The sequence below is a fragment of the Myotis yumanensis genome, unplaced genomic scaffold (assembly GCF_028538775.1).
Source record: "Myotis yumanensis isolate MYYU_CA2020_CCGP unplaced genomic scaffold, mMyoYum1.0.hap1 SCAF_3, whole genome shotgun sequence".
Taxonomy (NCBI): Eukaryota; Metazoa; Chordata; class Mammalia; order Chiroptera; family Vespertilionidae; genus Myotis; species Myotis yumanensis.
Genome location: NW_027223754.1, coordinates 138740437 through 138758300, shown reverse-complemented (window position 1 = coordinate 138758300; position 17864 = coordinate 138740437). Strand labels below are relative to the sequence as shown.

Sequence of the window (17864 nt, the reverse complement as noted above, 5' to 3'; positions counted from 1 at the left end):
TTTCCCTTTAACCACGAAATTGTGTTGTCCACAGCATGATTGAAAACCATTACAAACTTCCAAAGGCTTCGGGACTGATTAGCCCATGAATAGCCCTCATCTCTGCCAACTTACCTGGCATCCCTTTCTGTTTACCGCTGCACTCTTCCCGAGGGCCTGCAGACCACAAGCTCCTGGGCCTACTGTGGAGCCTTATCTAAATCCTCTGGAATTTGTGCTGGGGCTTATCTCTGCCTGGAGACCAAACATCCTTTCCCCTGTTAAATTTCAGACATTCCAATTTTGTGAAGATATGGATGACTTTGCCTTATCATTGAAAGCAGACTATTATAGACATTTTATAAAGTTAATTATTTGACTAATACCTGTGCAAATAAAATTGCCTTCAGCCGACTAACTTTTGTTACCAAGACTAATCATTGCATTCAGCAAGAAACATCAACAACCTCAGTAAGTTATTCAGCAGGGGTTCTGAATTTGTTCAATAGAATAGTACATATTGAAATCAGATCAACGGATGGAAGTTCTGGTGAAAATTTATCAATATATATGTTGCGACTTTGTGCATATCAAAGCAGTATAATGCATTTTACTGAAGTTTTACATAGAAAACTTCAGTAAAGAGCTTATGGGCAAAAAGAGGCAGATTTTCCATTTATTAAATTTATAGAGTTTTTAAAAATAATCCTAAATAAGAGTGTATTTGAAAAGTAAAATAGCAATTCTGACTACATAGTAGCATCGGAATCTAGCAAAAGACCTCATTTCATTTACCTAACATGCTTTCTCGTATTGTTCACAATTTGCTTCATGCATATAGCTGGACTATAAACTGTTTAAGTAAATAAGTTACTTCAAACTTGTTTACTGTTCCTCCAATGTGCTAAGCACTAAATGTATTAACTAGACACTCACACGAATGACTGGATAAAGGAATGAATGAGCCTCTCCCCTACATTGTTGTTTACACCATCCATCTGCCTTAAAAAGCCACAGGTAGCGAACTCAAGTCAGTAGCTTGGATCATTTTTACAACATATTTATACAAAAACATCTCCCAGTTTGCTTTTTTGTCAGAGGCACATACTGAAAAGCTAAACAGAACTATGTAAGAGGAAAATGTGCTCCTAAGAAGGTAATTTTGAAGGTTATTTAGAGAAGGCTACATATGTCTACTATAAGGAAATGTCTTTTTATTAAATATTATTTTTTAAAAGTCTAAAGTAGATTTCCTTAAGTCTTTGCTTTATTGAGAGCTTTGTTTAACAAGGTAGTTTCTGGGTGATAAGTTTGATTAAAAGAAGTCTAAAAACCAAAGGACAGATGGGAAGGAAGGAGAAAGGAAGAGAGAGAGGAAGGGAAGAAGACAGACAGGAGGAGGGAGTCAGGGGGAAAGGGAAGGAGGAAAAGAACTGGAGTCCCCAAAATGCTATCTTCACTGTGTTAACAAGCAAGGCTTCCAAGCTCACCTCCTCCACAAAGCCTTCTTTGAACTCTTGGACTCTTTATTTTGTCCTTCTCCAACCTACTACCTACACAGCCTCCTACTCCACTGAATTCTGTGCTTAATTCTGTATTACTTCCTATCTAGTTTTTATCTTGGGAATGAAGTCTTCATAAGCTCCTAGAGAAAGACCCAGCTTTTCTCTGTACTCTGTTTCCCCACTACTCCGGCACGGTCTGATAATGCAACAGATTGCCTAGAAGAAATAAATGAAAAGTTAAATGACCAAATGTTGGAGTAAATTTTCCCTAATTCAGTAATCTTGATGAATTTTACATTGATGTTCTGGGAAAGGAGTTTGTAATTTGGAGTCCAGTGGTGTCCTAGTCTTATAATCTCCACAAGGATAACACTCCCAATTGTGTGGAAATTTAAACACACACACACACACACACACACACACACACACACACATATACACACAGCACACAAACTACATATTTCCCATCAATAGCTTATAACATGTCCTATTTTAAAAGGTGCCATATAATTAAAAGGAGGCTTAGAACTACCGTTCTAAAGAGTGAGGAAAAGGTAAGTTTATTTAGACCTCAGGAGCCAAGAATGCATAGTCTTTGAAGCCATTTCTTCATTTTGACCTTTAACTGGTTGGGTTAATCATAAACCATATTCTGTACATTGTTTAAATGTTGCCTTGTATGTCCTGTCTCCAATAGTGGTTAATGAGTATATTAATCCACATATTTCCAAAGGTGGGGTTTTTTTTCCTATTTGCATTCTGTAATGTAGAAAAGCTTTGTAGCTTTGTAAAATCAAGGCTTATTTTTAAATCAATCTTTGAAAAATTATTGTCCTTGTGTTTTTAAAAATTATTACGAAACAGTCTAAAAGCAAAACTTTGAAATCCATATTATTTTTCCTACTGGTTAATAGAAAATTTATTTTCATATTATATTCTGAATCTTGCATTAATGTATGCTGATATGGAAAGATGGATTATTTTGGATAAAACTAGAAGATGGTAAAAAGCTTCAGTAAATATAAGAATGGAAAATATGTAGATTATTCATAAAATAAATAACAGACATTAGTGCAGTGGTGAGGCCCTTCTGTGACAAAACAGATGTGTCAAAGGTAGAAAATGCTTGAGGTTATTGCCGAGTTTTTGCAGTGGCCATAGCGATAGTTTATTACTTGTCTCATCTTGAGTCTCTCAGCTGTAATATCTAGGACAGATGTAAATGAACATGCTTATATTCCTCAGAGAAGAAAACACAGCTTGTCTTATGTAAGAGAGATGGATTTAAAGTTGTTTCATAACATGATGAATGGGAATGGAACTGACAGATAATGTAGAGCTTCCCTTAAACATGAAGTCAAGGCAGGAAATACAAAACCAGTGAGTTTTGCCCTGGATTAATCCTGGACCCAATGCACAAATCCATCAGAAGGTTGCCAGCCTAGGAGACTGCAACAGGGGGGCTGTGACTGGGAATGAGGCAGGAGAGAGTCAGAGCTAAGGAAGTAGGATTGAGAGCAGACCTAAGGAAAACACACTTCAGATGGTGGTGTACCTAGGAGACTGTCCACTCTACTTCCATTTGACCTTAAGAACATGGCTCTGTGGGTTTCTTCTGAGCCCACCTGACATTTACTGAGCACTGTTAAGCTGACAGTACTCAGACAGGCATTTTAGAAAATGGGGAAGAAAAACCTATTTAGAAGTGAGAGCTCAGAATCAGGAGAACTAGAGTAGGGCTCCCCTTGGCCATAAAGCACTTTGTGTAGATTTTAAAAAGTGCCTCTCCCCAACTGCTCATTCTGTAGGTCTGAGTACAATGTGTGAATGATGAGCAGACTTTGGATTTGGGAACATAACTTGACACACAGGGCTGCTATTCAGTAATATTAAAAATTTCCCTTTTATGAATGTATACTTATAAATATCCTTGTTCTTGGTGACACTTTTTTAAAAACCCTTACCCAAGGATATGTTTTTATTGGTGAGAGAGAGAAAGGAAGAAGGCAGGAAAGGCAGGAAAGAAAGAAAGAAAAGAAAGAAAGAAAGAAAGAAAGAAAGAAAGAAAGAAAGAAAGAAAGAAAGAAAGAAAGAAAGAAAGAAAGAAAGAAAGAGAGAAAGAGAGAAAGAGAGAGAGAAAGAGAGAAAGAGAGAAAGAGAGAAAGAGAGAGAGAGAGAGAGAGGAGAGAGAGAGAAAGAAAGAGAGAGAGAGAGAGAGAGAGAGAGAGAGAGAGAGAGAGAAAGAAAGAAAGAAAGAAAGAAAGAAAGAAAGAAAGAAAGAAAGAAAGAAAGAAAGAAAGAAAAAGACATGGAGAAAGACATGGATCAGTTGCCTTCCCTTACTCACCCCAACCAGAGATCAAACCGAAACCTAGATATGTGTCCTGACTGGGAACCAAACCCTCAACTTTTCAATGCACAGGACATCACTCAACCAATTAAGCCACACCAGTGGGCATTACTTTTTTAAACTGCTCAGTTTATCCCACTTCCCATGAAAGAACAGCCCCTGTTAATGAGGGGAATAGTTGTTTGTTTGGGATTTCCCCACCAGAAGATCTGGTGATGCAAATTTATTTCTAAATGATTCCTAATTATTTTATTGTGTTTTCATTAAATATCAGTGCTTCATGTCATGAATAATCTAGAAGAGCTGAGTTTTGAAGTGAAGTTTGAGTAAGAGGTGAAGTTTTTGTGTAGGAAGAGGATATATTAAAATACCTTTTATACATTCATATGGATTTGTCTTTTTATTTTTAAGTAGTATTTCAATTTACACCTAGTTTATTGTATCACAGTCAATATTTTCCACTCGGTGGAAGAGGGAAATTTTAGCAAACATATTTAATATTTGTATTTAAAAATCTGTCCACACTGAGACCTGTGTGGAGCCTCAAAAATAAATATCTAAATGACTAAAGAGGAGGAAGAATACCATTTCAAAATAAAAGGAATATACTTGATGTCCTGGTTTGAGAAGATGAAGGATTCACAGGAAACAATCTGTAGGCAGTGGGGAATACAGTTCAAACATATAGACGATGACGCAGAATGGAATAACCAACCTAAAAGGGTAAGGCATGGGAAAGGATGTGCTCAACAATGAGTGAACATAAAGATGAGCAAGGGGCTAAGGACTTTGAATAACTTTTTAAGACTTGGGAATGGGAAATGTTAGAAATAAGGCGAGCCCCCCGAATTCAGGGGTCCTGGTAGAACACAAAACATACTAGGGAGCCAGGCAGCAAGGCAAACATCTTTACTTCTGCGTAGAAGGTGCGCACACATGGACTATAAGCACGCACACACCGAGCCTGTGGTCTGCTTGGTTTATAATCCCTGATGCGCATGACCTGTCCCTTGCTCCTGATTGGAGCTCAGGCTCACAGTCTTTCACAATTGGCTAACTCAAAAGGAGGCCCTCAGGGCAGCTGCAAGCCGTGAGGCCAACATGGTGGCTGCCAAGTTACGCCGTCCAAAATGGTGGCTGCCTAAACTGTTCTTGGACAGAAAAGATGACTTGTTTCTTCTCACAGAAAGAAAGAGAGAAAAGTCAGAGGCTTAGAAGGAGTTGCTGGTAAGAATAATAGAAACAAAAGCAGAAGAAAATTTCAAGAAGGAATATCTGATCAAGATTTTCTCCTACCACAGACACCGTTGTTTGGGTTTCTCCAAAAGGGAACCATTGGTTATCTTTGAGAGAGTATTTGGTACAATGTTAGTATTATGAGAACAGTTGCAGAAGGGAGGTGAAAGGGTGGATGAGAAGGAAGTATCATAAAAAATACAAAGACAGCCCACACTAATATTCCAATTGTATAATCACCTATATGCAGCATATATTACAGACCTTCCAAGGTCTGCTGTGTATCTCTTGAGTTTCCTATTGCTGCCATAATGAATGACTCCAAATTTATAGGCATTAAATCTCACAAATTTATTCTTTTCTAGTTCTGGAGGTCAAAAGTCCAAACAGGTTTTACTGAGCTAAAATCAAAGTGTCAGCAGGGCTGATCCCTTCTTTTTTTGACACTGAGATATAATAAATGACACTGTGTAAATCTAAGGTATCTAACATGATGACTTAATATATGTACTTGAATTTTATTAAGTAAATGTTTCTCTCTCTCTCTCTCTCTCTCTCTCACACACACACACACACACACACACACACACACACACACACCTATCACCTCACACACCTTTATACCAGCCCCTGGTAAGCACCATTCTACCATTTTACTTGGTTTCTTGGGACCCTCTGAATATCCCTTTCTCAAGATCCTTAATCACATCTGCAAAGTCCTTTTTGCCATGTGAGGTAACATATTCACAGTTTTCAGGAAATAAAATATGGACATTTTTGAGGTGTTGTTATTTGCCCACCACAAAGTCTAAGTTAAAACATCAGAAGCAGTTTTGATTTGACTTTGTCTTAATGCTTATGCATCAGTTTACCTTTGGGTTAAATAATATGAGATTAATTCATTAACTAGAAAATGAAAGTAACAGTTTTAATGAAGAGTTTGTACGCTAGTCTATTATTTTCTGTTGAAAGTTCTTTAAGTTAAATTTTAAAATTCTCATCACAAAAGTCCATTAGTCGGTAGTAGTAACAATAAGCTGATAGCTTTCTACCAATAGCAATATTTTGATGAGCCTATTTTCATTGAAGCTATCTTTTATATTATAAAAATCACTCTTGGCAGCATCTTATGCTATTATTCGCCTCACTGTTGTTTTTTAAAATAAAATGTTCTATTAAAGTGATTTCAAAGCTCAAGAATAATTTTTCCTCTGTATACATTTAAAATAATGTACATCTTAACCTATTAATGTAAAGAAATATTTGAATTTCTCAAACTATTCACTTTATAGTTTTTATTCCCTCTATTTTTTCTTTCTATACAAAATTGAAGGGATAATGGGCAAAATTGCTGTGAAGATTAAATTAGATAATATATGTAAAACAGTAGCACAATTGATGACTCATAATAAGTAGGTCTTCAATAAGTTTTCAGCCTAATCCAAAATATATCCCATGAGATTTGTCCACTAATATTCAAATGAATAATATGATAGATGGTGTTTCTTGCTAAACATATCAAATTTTAAATATTTGGTTGCTTTATACAATAGAATAAATTTTTAACATGATAAATGGAATTAAATGGTGATTTATATTATAACTAGAGGCCCGGTGCACAAAATTTTTGCACGGGTAGGGTCCCTAGGCCTGGCTGGTGGTCAGGGCCAATTGGGGCCTTCTGGCTACCAGCTGGGGCCTTCCTTCTGGCTGCCAGCCGGGGCCTTCCTTCATTCCGCACCATCCCCTGGTGGTCAGTACATGTCATAATGAGCGAGCAAACTCTCAGTTGAACTCCTGAGGGGACAATTTGCATATTAGGCATACAAATTTTCATATGAGTGCACAAAACAACTTTTTTCTAATTAATTCTATCTAAAGGTGCCAGTAAATTATGAGGAAATTTTTGTTAATTTCATATAGTCAATACAGCATACTCAAAACTAAGGTATTCAGAAGATCAACTGCAAGGAAATCTAGGAGACAGCAGCACTTTAAGAAATAAAAGTCACAAAATAAGTTTTTCAGTGGCTATAATTTACCCTCAAGTGGCACTATTTCAGATTTCTGGCTGTAATCCTATGTTTCTATCCCTTTAACTCCTTTTGATTAAATGATGTGTCTGTGTTTCCACTGTCTATTTTCTTTTTGTGAAGTTGTCAAGTGATCTCCATCTTGTCCTGTGTAATTTAAGACACTTTCACGTCGTTCTCTGAGAGACTGTCACACAAGTCCAACTAGGAGCATAATTTTCAAGGTTCAAAATGAACAGTCATTATTAAATACTAGAGGCTCGATGAATGAAATTCGTGCAAGAGTAGGCCTTCCTTTCCCCGGCTACCGGCACCAGGTTCCCTCTGGCACCTGGGACGTGGGCTTCCCTTGCAGCCCCAGCTTCATCCAGAAGGTCGTTGGGAAGGACATCCAGAAGGACATCTGGTCTAATTAGCATATTATGCTTTTTATTATTATAGATTGTCTCACCTGCAATGAATACATAGGCTCTCTCATTAATGCTTGGTAGGCATTTAACTAGATAAAAGAGGTAAGAAACTTTTATCTAAAACTTTCACACAAATATTTCTTTGGCTGAACATACAATTATGGAAGTTGTGATTTTATATGTCCTTAGGTTAACAGCTAGTAGTCAATCATAATCTTGAACAATATGCACAGTACATATTCTACTCTATGAAGATAAATACAGAGACAGCATAGAGTGGGTTTTCTCAGGTTTGAAGAGAAGTTAATATTTTTGTTATTACTTTATCAAAGTATCCTGACTTGTGTCCAGCAGTCATGGGTTCTAGGAATGTTTATGTAGCTGGAAGAAAATATAACTTTCTTTTACCATTTCAGTGCATAATGTCTTTTCTGATTACAATAGGCAAATCTGATTATTTCTTCTGGTTGAGTAATTCCTTTCCAGGCAAAGTGAAATCCTGAATGTTTTCATAGGAACTTATTTTTGATAAGCACATGTGTGGTGGGTGCCAAATAAGAAAATACATTGACTTTCAGTAGATGGACAACTTGTGATAAAAATGTTTGAGTGTACTTGTATGTATGTGTGTGTGTGTGTATATATATATATATATATATATATATATATATATATATATATATTCCACGTTCAAAGGCTATTAAATCGCATTGGTTACCCATATCTTCAGAAAAAAGTCACTTCTACTGTCGTGGTAAACAACCTGCTTCCCTATTTATAATGGTCTGGCCCTCTAGCAACTTGAGCATGAAATTATAGCTAATTTGCCTACAAACCTCAGGTGGTCATAATAATCTGGCCACTCAGTGTATATGCCTATATTCAACAGAACCTATAAATTGGAAGCCTCCCCTTGTCTAACGATCATTTCTCCCCTTCTCAGACCCACTCGCATACCCACTGAACTTCACTCAGTGAACTCATCTCTCCTTTTATGTATTTATTGGTGTGCATGTTTTATGTCCCCACATGTACTCTGAGCTGTACTCACTGTACTTAGCTCCATGTCTTGAGTTATTACAGCTAACATTGAGTCCTTGCTATGTGCTGGATGCCATTCTAAACTTTTTAATATATAAACTTCTTTCATCTTCAAGATAGATAAAGTGGGTACCACTATTACCTTCGCTTTATAGAGAAGGAAGCAGAAACTCAGAACAGTGAGGTCAATCTGGCCAGAGTTGCACAGCCTGTAAGTGTCCAAGCCTGTATCAACCATGGTTGAGATCCACTGAGCACAGAACCACTGCCCTGCCTCTGGAGATCCCGAATGGATCCTCAAGGATCCTCTAACCTTCTCTACCATTGTGATGTTACATTTGTCTTTATGTTTGATTCATGGCTTCCACTCCCATCGTGCCCAGACATCATAGAACCCCTAGTACTTACTAGATAAGTAATAACAACTAATATTTATCAAACTTTTACCATGTGCCAGGCACTGCATCTTATTTTAAACTTCAGAAAGACTATGAGCTATCTACCAATTTACCTCCACCTTAGAGATGAAGAAACTGAGGCAAGAAGAAGTTAGACAACTTGTTCAAGGTTACGCAGCTAGTAAATGGTGAAGGCAGGATTTGAAATCAGAGGTCAAACTCCAAAGCAATGCTCTGAATGAATGAAGGAAAGGATTAATGAAAATATAGCTGGAAGGATCAGGAAAAGCAATAGGGAGGAAGAAATATCTGGAAGAGCAAAATCAAAAAAATATATATAAACACTATAGGCATCGGAAACAATTAGATAAAGTAATGCAGAACAGAGCACCTAGACTAGAGCATAACAGGTGCTCAATGAATGGAAATGAATGAGTGAATATCTTTATAGCCCATAAGTTAAAAGTTTTGCATGTGGGTTTTACTACTAATGTTCTCTGTACATGTTTTTCTTTCAGTGCCACCATGGGCCTTAATTGCCATAGCCATAGTCGTGGTCCTTTTAGTCCTGACCTGCTGCTTTTGTATCTGCAAGAAATGTTTGTTCAAAAAGAAAAACAAGAAGAAGGGAAAGGAAAAGGGAGGAAAGAATGCCATTAACATGAAAGATGTGAAAGACTTAGGGAAGACCATGAAAGATCAGGTAATGTATTCATTCCATAGTTCTCCTTAGATTTTATTGGAAATTAATAAATGGTTTACTCTTTTATGTGAGATAAGTATAGAAATGAACAACTTCTGGACAAATAACATTGTTTTAGAGATGCTTTGCAATCCTTTCAGCCATTATTCAATATCCCAAAGTGCAATGGAAATATTTGGTAGGGTTTTTCGAGTCTCCTAAGCATATAAACCAGAAAAGGGCTTCCATGACCCTCTTGATGGGTCAGCATATTGGAATGATGCCTGGATATTCTGATAACAACTGCTTAGCCAATCTTAATTGTGTTAGAGTTTGAGAAACACATTAAAGAATATCTGAGTGTTATCCCTCTTGGGCAGGTCACCTTTCTAGCATTATCACTTTTTTTTTTTTTTTTTGAGATAAAGTTTTATTACAGAAAAGCTTCTTGCTGCAGGGAGGGGACCCAAGCAGGTTGCCCGCATTATCACTGTTCTTGATCGCTATTAGATAACTGATTCTTAAACGTGTTTATCACACTTGATGAAAGCTACCCATGGTATGTATCCATCCGGCTCAATAATTAGTGCTTGGGAGTAATGGATGATACAGGAAAGGGAGAAAAGTATGAGCTGGCCCTAAAGAACAGGGTAGAATTTAAAGGCAAAATTCTTATTTCTTCACATTAGAACAATTAAAACCATAACAAAGATTATAAAATCAATCTGGCTGGGTTATTTTCTAAGGAAGCTGTTTGGATGTCCTTTATATTGTGTATTTTTACTAAATTAATTGAATGATTTGATTCAGAATACTTTATTATTAATAATTATAATGATTAAGTGCCTCTTCAGTTTTTTTTTGAATCAGATTCACCATGGATATTTCTAAATAACATTTTATTCATATTAAAATATGGAAAGATTTTTCAAAGAAATAAAATTTTTAGTTTTCAATGTTTCCCTTCAAATAATTCAAAAGTTCTATTTATTTCAAAATAGCAACATATATATGCAGTTTTATAAACTCGTCTTATAGTATTAATTATTATTAAGTAAACTCTTAAATATGTGAATCTTTGAAACAATTGAATCAACAAAGCCATCTTAGTACATTTGCATAGTTTCCTAGTTAATCACTCACTCAGGACAATAACCCCCCACCCCAGTTCGAGTTTTAAACACTTTTTCTCAAAGACACAGTCATGTCTATTGAAAATAATTTCACAGAGCTCATTTTTCACTCCCTGAACTTTTGTTAGGTCTCGGGGCTATAGAGTGAATGTAAGGCTAGTGCTCATGCTCAGCGAGCTCTGTTCTGAGCTCAGAGTAAGAAGGGTTACATTTTTCTGAAAGTTTCTAATCACAACCATAGAATCCAATGCACAAAAGTTAAGTCACACGTGTCTAATAAGGACTTTTCTTTCTGGTTAATCTGTTACATAGAAACTGAGATTTTAAATCATCCCTTACTTTATTTCAATATGTCCATAGCAAGTAGGACTTGATACAGATTTATTTAAACAACGTATTGGAATAAGTGTAGAAGCAATCTTCAATATGGACATGAAATGAATAATTTTTACTTGAATTTCAACTATATATGTCAAACAATAGGTTGAAAATATAATACTATCATTTTCATAACTACAATAAAATTAAAATCCCAGTATCCTGAAATTAAAAGTTTAAAGTATCGAATAATATTATATTATTTGATAATATAATTATTCTTGAGGCCCAGTGCACAAATTCATGCACAGGTGGGGTCCCTTGGCCTGGCCAGAGATCAATCAGGGCCAATCAAGGCCGTTTCCTCCAGTCCAGGGGGAGGGATTGTGGGAGGTCGGCTAGCCACAGGAGGTTGGCTATGGGAGTGTACTGACCACCAAGGGGGAAGCTCCTGTGCTGAGCTTCTGCCCCCTGGTGGTCAGTGCGCATCATAGCTACTGGCCGGTCGACCAGTTGTTCAATCTGTCATAACAGTTGCTTAGGCTTTTATATATTTACTAGAGACCTGATGCATGAAATTTGTGCAAGGGGTTTGTCCCTCACAGCCCCAGCTGCCTCGGCCAGCCTTTGCAGCCCTGGCTGGCCCTCGCAGCCCCTCACAGCCTCAGCCGGACCTCACAGCCCCTAGCAGATTTGGCCGGCCCTCACAGCCCTGGCTTCGTCCAGAAGGTCATCCGGAAGGACATCCGGAAGGTCTTTCAGCTGTCCATTCTAATTAATATATTACACTTTTATTATATAGATAGATTATATTAACATTGAATAACTATCATATTAACATTATATTAAATAACTATAATGTTTTTTCCTAAGACAATAAATTTGTATTTTTCATTGTGAAATTTTTCTGTATGATGTAAAAGACTATCCTATATAATAAAAGCTTAATATGCTAAGTGTCCAGTCATCTGGTTGTCCGTTCAACCAATCAAAGCATAATATGCTAATGATATGCTAAGGCTACTCATCTGCTTGCTATGATGTGCACTGACCAACAGGGAGCAGACGCTCTGACTGGTAGGTTAGCTTGCTGCTGGGGTCCGGCTGATTAGGACTGAGCAAGGTGGGCTGGACACACCCTGGAGCCCTCCTGTGGTCCCTACCCAGCTGGCCAACCTCCCACATCCCTCCCTGGCCCCGATCGTGCACCGGTGGGGTCCCTTGGCCTGGCCTGCACCCTTTCCCAGTCTGGGAACCCTTGGGGTATGTCGGAGAGCCAGTTTTGACCTGATCCCACAGGCTAGGCCAGCTGTGGGCAAACTATGGCCCGTTTGAAATGAATAAAACTAAAACTAAAAAAAAAAAAAGACCGTACCCTTTTATGTAATGATGTTTACTTTGAATTTATACTAGTTCACACAAACACTCCATCCATGCTTTTGTTCCGGCCCTCCGATCCAGTTTAAGAACCCATTGTGGCCCTTGAGTCAAAAAGTTTGCCCACCCCTGGACTAGGCCGAGGGACCCTAGTCATGCACGAATTCATGCACCGGGCCTCTAGTAGTTTATAAAATAGTACCAGTGTTTATCACCTCTGCTATACCCTGGATAAATGACCAAGATCTCAAAAGTAATGAATACAGAGAATTGACTGTAGCTAATTTTTCACTGGTCACCTATTCCTTTAAATGAGAGGGGAAGATAAATGAGTCAAATAAGAAAATATTAAGAAATCAGTGATAGTTTATAGCAATTTACTGTCACAACATAGCATTTAGGATTTCAACCCTCAAAAAGGTATTTAATTATTTTAAGTAAATCAGTTTGTCTACATAGGATTTTATAGGTTTTATTTTGATTTATAAACAATTAAATGTTAAATGATTTATAAACAATTAAATTAAATGTTTGGATAAGTGAAAATAGGCTCCATGTGTAAACAGTTATATAACAGTACCTTATGATGCTTTTTTAAGGCAGACAAAATAGCCAATAATGGATTCTATCATTTTATGAAGGGGAAGAATGAAGAAGCAAAATGTAACTCAAAGAGTTTAAGATGCTCTATCACATTTGATCATACAAATTCAAAACAGCCTTAACACAAAGTAAAATTATTTTTAAATATTATTTAGAATATTTTTAAACAGAACGTTGATATGAACATGGGAAAGATGATGTGCTTATTTAAAAACAGATGTGAGAGGGGATTTAGATACAATTTCTTAAGATACCTAGGTTTAGAAAAATCAATGTTTTTACTATTTCAATCCATATAAAATGTCACAGAAATTTAAATTTCATTGTTCATGGCTGCATGTCTCTAAGGTAAAATTTTATAACCAAGGAAGATATTTAATATTTTTCAATGACAATAAAAAACTATAAATAGTATTTACACAGAAAAAGATATATATTTAAGATTTTGTTAATGTCTTAAAACTTCAGAACACTAAAAATACAGAGGAAAAATATCAACTTGGAAAGTCATAGGTCTGGAAAGGTCCTTTCTCCATTGCTTTCACTAATGTGTGTAGATACTTTAATTTTTATTTCTTCCTTCTATGTCCTCCTTATCTGTGTTGTGTCTCATGACTGTTCTGGACTGTCCCTTGCGGTAGGTTTCCTCTGCTACTTAGACACACCTAAGTCAACGCTCGGATATATCTAGTGGCCTGGCAGCTGGGACTCCACAGCTGAGGGTGGACCATTCTGACACACATCAAGGCTGAACTAAATTGATTTTTTTTTAAAGATGAAGGGTTCTCATATTAAATATTACTAACTGGTTAAGTAGAGTATTATTAGAAAGCTCAAGTTTTTAACTGATGGGCACAGAAAGAAAATTCATTCCTTTGTTGATCTCTTTTTACTGTGCCCTATCAATGCCAAATCTGAACAATTTAACTTAGAATGAACAAGTGCTCCTTCTGATGGTTGTGAACTAAGCGCCTTTTGAATGTTGAAGCAAGCCAGAAGCATGTGCACTAAATCTTTGAAATTTAAAACAAGGTCGATGTTCCCAGCACAGCTTTTTCTACAGCAATTTATCAAACTCTCAGAACTGCTGGGTTTACAAGCTGTTTCTTCTGCATTTTGTTCCACTGGGGGAGGGAGGGGGGCTGGTATTGCTCTCGAGATATTATAATGGCCACTGATTTAATAGGCCTGAATTTAATGTGATAGTACAGAAAATGTCTTGGTTAAACTCAGCCTTTGGGACAAGAATAGACTTAATCACTGCAGTGATGAACAGTGGCACTGAGAAATTATAAAAAATTTAGACCTGTTTCATGCAGAATAATTGCAGAGATGGTCCTGCACCTTTTATTAGGGCAAAAACCACTTAGGGAGAAGGAGATTTAATATCTCAGCTATTTCAAATCGCACTGGGCTGAAACATGATATGCAAATCGTCAGTTCTGAAGGAGGCTTTTGAAAAAGTATTTTAATCCATAAAATCTTTTATTCTAGTAATGTGCAGATATTTCAGACAGAAGTATGCATTAGTTTGCTATTATTTTAAAAAATTTAAAATCTTACAGGGAGGCAAATTACCAAAGCTACAATTTTCTAAGCACATTTATAACAGCATTAAAGACTTACACACAGCTAAGGTTTCAGTAATCTTTTTTTTTCAGTTTAGTATCACCCCACACAAAAATTAAAAGATTAGCATAAATTTTTAAATAAATATATTGTTTCCTGCCTTTGGCTATCAGTAAATCAACATTTTATTATTCAAGAAAATATTGATGTATAAATTAAAATTTCCCAATTAAATAGTATATGGCTAACCAAATTTTTTTCACATTCTACACTAATCTATTAACGGTAATTTTCTGTTTTTCCTACTCATTGTAAGCTCCTGAAATTTTTCAGGAAGCACAAAAGAAAGGCATCTCTGACTACAGCTCAACTCTGTTTATCTGATCTTCCCACACAAACAAGTGTATTAACATGATGCCAGCACGTCTCGGTTTTTTTGAATCAAATTGGAGTTCACTGGGAAAAGCCAAATTGGAAAATCTTGTCAACTGAGAGACTGAGGGTGCCCTTTGGAAGCACCACTGAGGGTCTCTGTGTTAATGGATAAGTCAACAGAAAAGTCTCCTCTCGGCAGAAAAAAAGAACATGCATTTGGGAGCTGAGAGTGGTGGGAGCTACTGAATGGTTGAGCTGTAGTTTAATGATTCCAGTGCCTTTCCGGAGCCCAGTTATGCTTCTTAGATCCAAGTTCTACAAGAACGCTCAGGTTTATTTGATTGCTGACAAGAATTAAGATTTTCTTACTTTGTCAGAGATATAAAACAGTCTACCACTCATATGTCTTAACTTCATTCCTGTGAAGGTCTACAGTAACACACACACACACACACACACACACACACACACACACACACGGCAAGAAAAATGCCATAACCAAAAACTAAGAGAAAATATTTTCTATATATAACAGAGAGGTAGAAACTACTAAAATACAAAGAGTCCCTACAAATCAATAAAAAGTAACCAACAACAGAAAGATTACTAATGGCTATATATTGGCAGTCTCTAGAAGAAAAGAATAAAATGGTCCAAATAAAGACTTAAAATTTTTGTCAACTTCACTAATGGTTAGGGGTATGTAACACTATCAGTTTTAATTTTGAATAATAATTCCTCATTGACTTCTGATTCTTTTTTTTTAATTCTTTAAAGCAGTAGAATGAATATTCCCAGTAACAGAGCTTTTACTAGTAATACTTATAACCTTTATAACCTTTAATTATTTTGCAAAATATTTTCACCTTATTGGGGAAATATTACATATTTTTATTTTTTAAAAGAGGAGCATTTTAATGTATTTTATGAAATAATGAGCTTTCTAGTGTTTCAATTCATATTACACTTAAGTTTTAGGTTATAAAAATTATTCAACTGATACAAACTGAGCTTTGAGAGTTCAGACCCAAAATTTTTGTTCATTAATGCAAAATAACCTTTTATACAGATTTCCGTATAACAAAATTGCAAACATAACTTTTTATTTTTTGATATCAAATGGACCCATAAATCAATTTAATTCAGCCTAGCTTTCTATGGAGCTGTTGTGAAAATAAAATGGTAAACTGAGACTGGAAAAGGGGTAGATCTTTCTCTAAACATGCATTTGCTGGTGGCATGTTTTTCCTCTTTTTCCATAACCATTGCACATGTATATATGAAACATAACAAATTAAATTTTTCTGAGAATCACTTACTCAACTGTTTTTTCATAGGAAACAAGGCGACAAAAGGCCACACATTTCATATAAATTACTCCACTGCATGTAACAATGGTTCTACATGATGGTTAGCATCAATTGCTTTAACCTACATGAATGTGAAACCTGGCCTGGTTAATAGCATGTTTGTTATAATTCTGAAATAAGCAGTTTTAGCAGAGCCAAATATAATACCAAGTTGACATTTGCAACAACTTTACATTTTTTGCTTGCAATATTCTTAGGGGCTTCTTCCATTGCTTCCATGTTGCTTGCTAGTGGGGGGAGGGGGAATTCCATGCACAAATGGAATTTTTAAAAAATATGTAAGCATCAAATGTGAATGTGTGTCAGACAAATTGAGATTTCCAGCATCTTGGTGCTTGCTTTTGACAGCTTGGAAGTATAACCACAAGCCCAGTTTAATTTGGATTTTGATGAAAATTCACTTGAATTCACATACAATCCATTTCCCTGCTCATAGGCCCTTAAGGATGATGATGCTGAAACCGGATTGACTGATGGGGAAGAAAAAGAAGAACCCAAAGAAGATGAGAAATTGGGAAAACTTCAATACTCATTGGATTATGATTTCCAGAATAACCAGGTCTGAGGGGGGAATGTTTTCTAATTCCATTACATTGTCTGAAATTACCAAGTAGAAATTGAAGCAAGTTACTTTCTAAAACATTTTGTTGGCTGCAAGGGGAAAATGCAATTATCAAAGCTATTGATGAAATAATTTCTGAGTACAGGCAGTCCCCTACTTGCTAATTTAACATTTGGTAATTAGAATTCACAGTATTCAACTGATTACATCTAATGTATGGCACTTACAATGGGCAGGCAGAATACAAATTAACTTGAAGCAGTCAGACTTATTCTGAGAGCTTCAACCACAGTCTCACCCCTCACAGCCTTAGCTAGAACAATCTTTCTTGCACTTCATGGATTTAGGTCCAAACAGGGTGAGGGGCCTTTGTGTTATGCCACCATTCAAGCCAAAGTTTTGAAACATAATGTATCAGTACGGCAGGAATCAAAGATGGAAAATTGAAATTCATGAATTTCAAAGGCATGCCTTGTGTAATAATATCATGATATTAGGTCAAACTCTTGATGCTAATAAGATAGAAGGTCTAGAACAGTAAAAAGACTGGGAACCTGATTTCTAGTGCCTATGACTACTGCCCAAAAAGCGACAAAACACTATAGGAGATAACAAAACAGGCACGTCTGCTTCAGTTTCTCAAAAACCATGAAGTGCCACCTACATTAACAATAATAGTACCTGTCTTTTATTGACTGCGTTATGGAAGTAGCACCAAGATAGCTGTTAGAAAGCTCTCTACATAAAAAGGCCTTCCAGGTTCTATGACATTGATGAATATACTCCTTTAGCTTCTGAATTGTTAAAGAAAGTAAAAAGCTAGACAAGAATTAGTGGAGCTGGCCAAGTTAGAGATCTGTCTCTTAAGAATACTTAGGAGTCGGCCTTATTCTTCGAGATGGGAGATTTAAAACTCTCCAATT

At 36.4% G+C, this 17864-nt stretch overlaps 1 protein-coding gene across 2 annotated transcripts in view; it reads left to right on the top strand.

Moving 5' to 3' along the window:
- SYT1 (synaptotagmin 1) overlaps positions 1 to 17864 on the top strand; it is a 547526-nt gene that overhangs the window by 389718 nt on the left and 139944 nt on the right. The window contains exons 5-6 of one of the 2 annotated variants that reach the window (XM_070409672.1): positions 9471 to 9655; positions 16825 to 16938. In XM_070409672.1, the coding sequence (XP_070265773.1) occupies positions 9471 to 9655; positions 16825 to 16938 (299 nt within the window). Of the gene's footprint in view, positions 1 to 9470; positions 9656 to 16815; positions 16939 to 17864 lie in introns of both variants that reach the window. The other variant, XM_070409671.1, reaches the window with a different exon arrangement.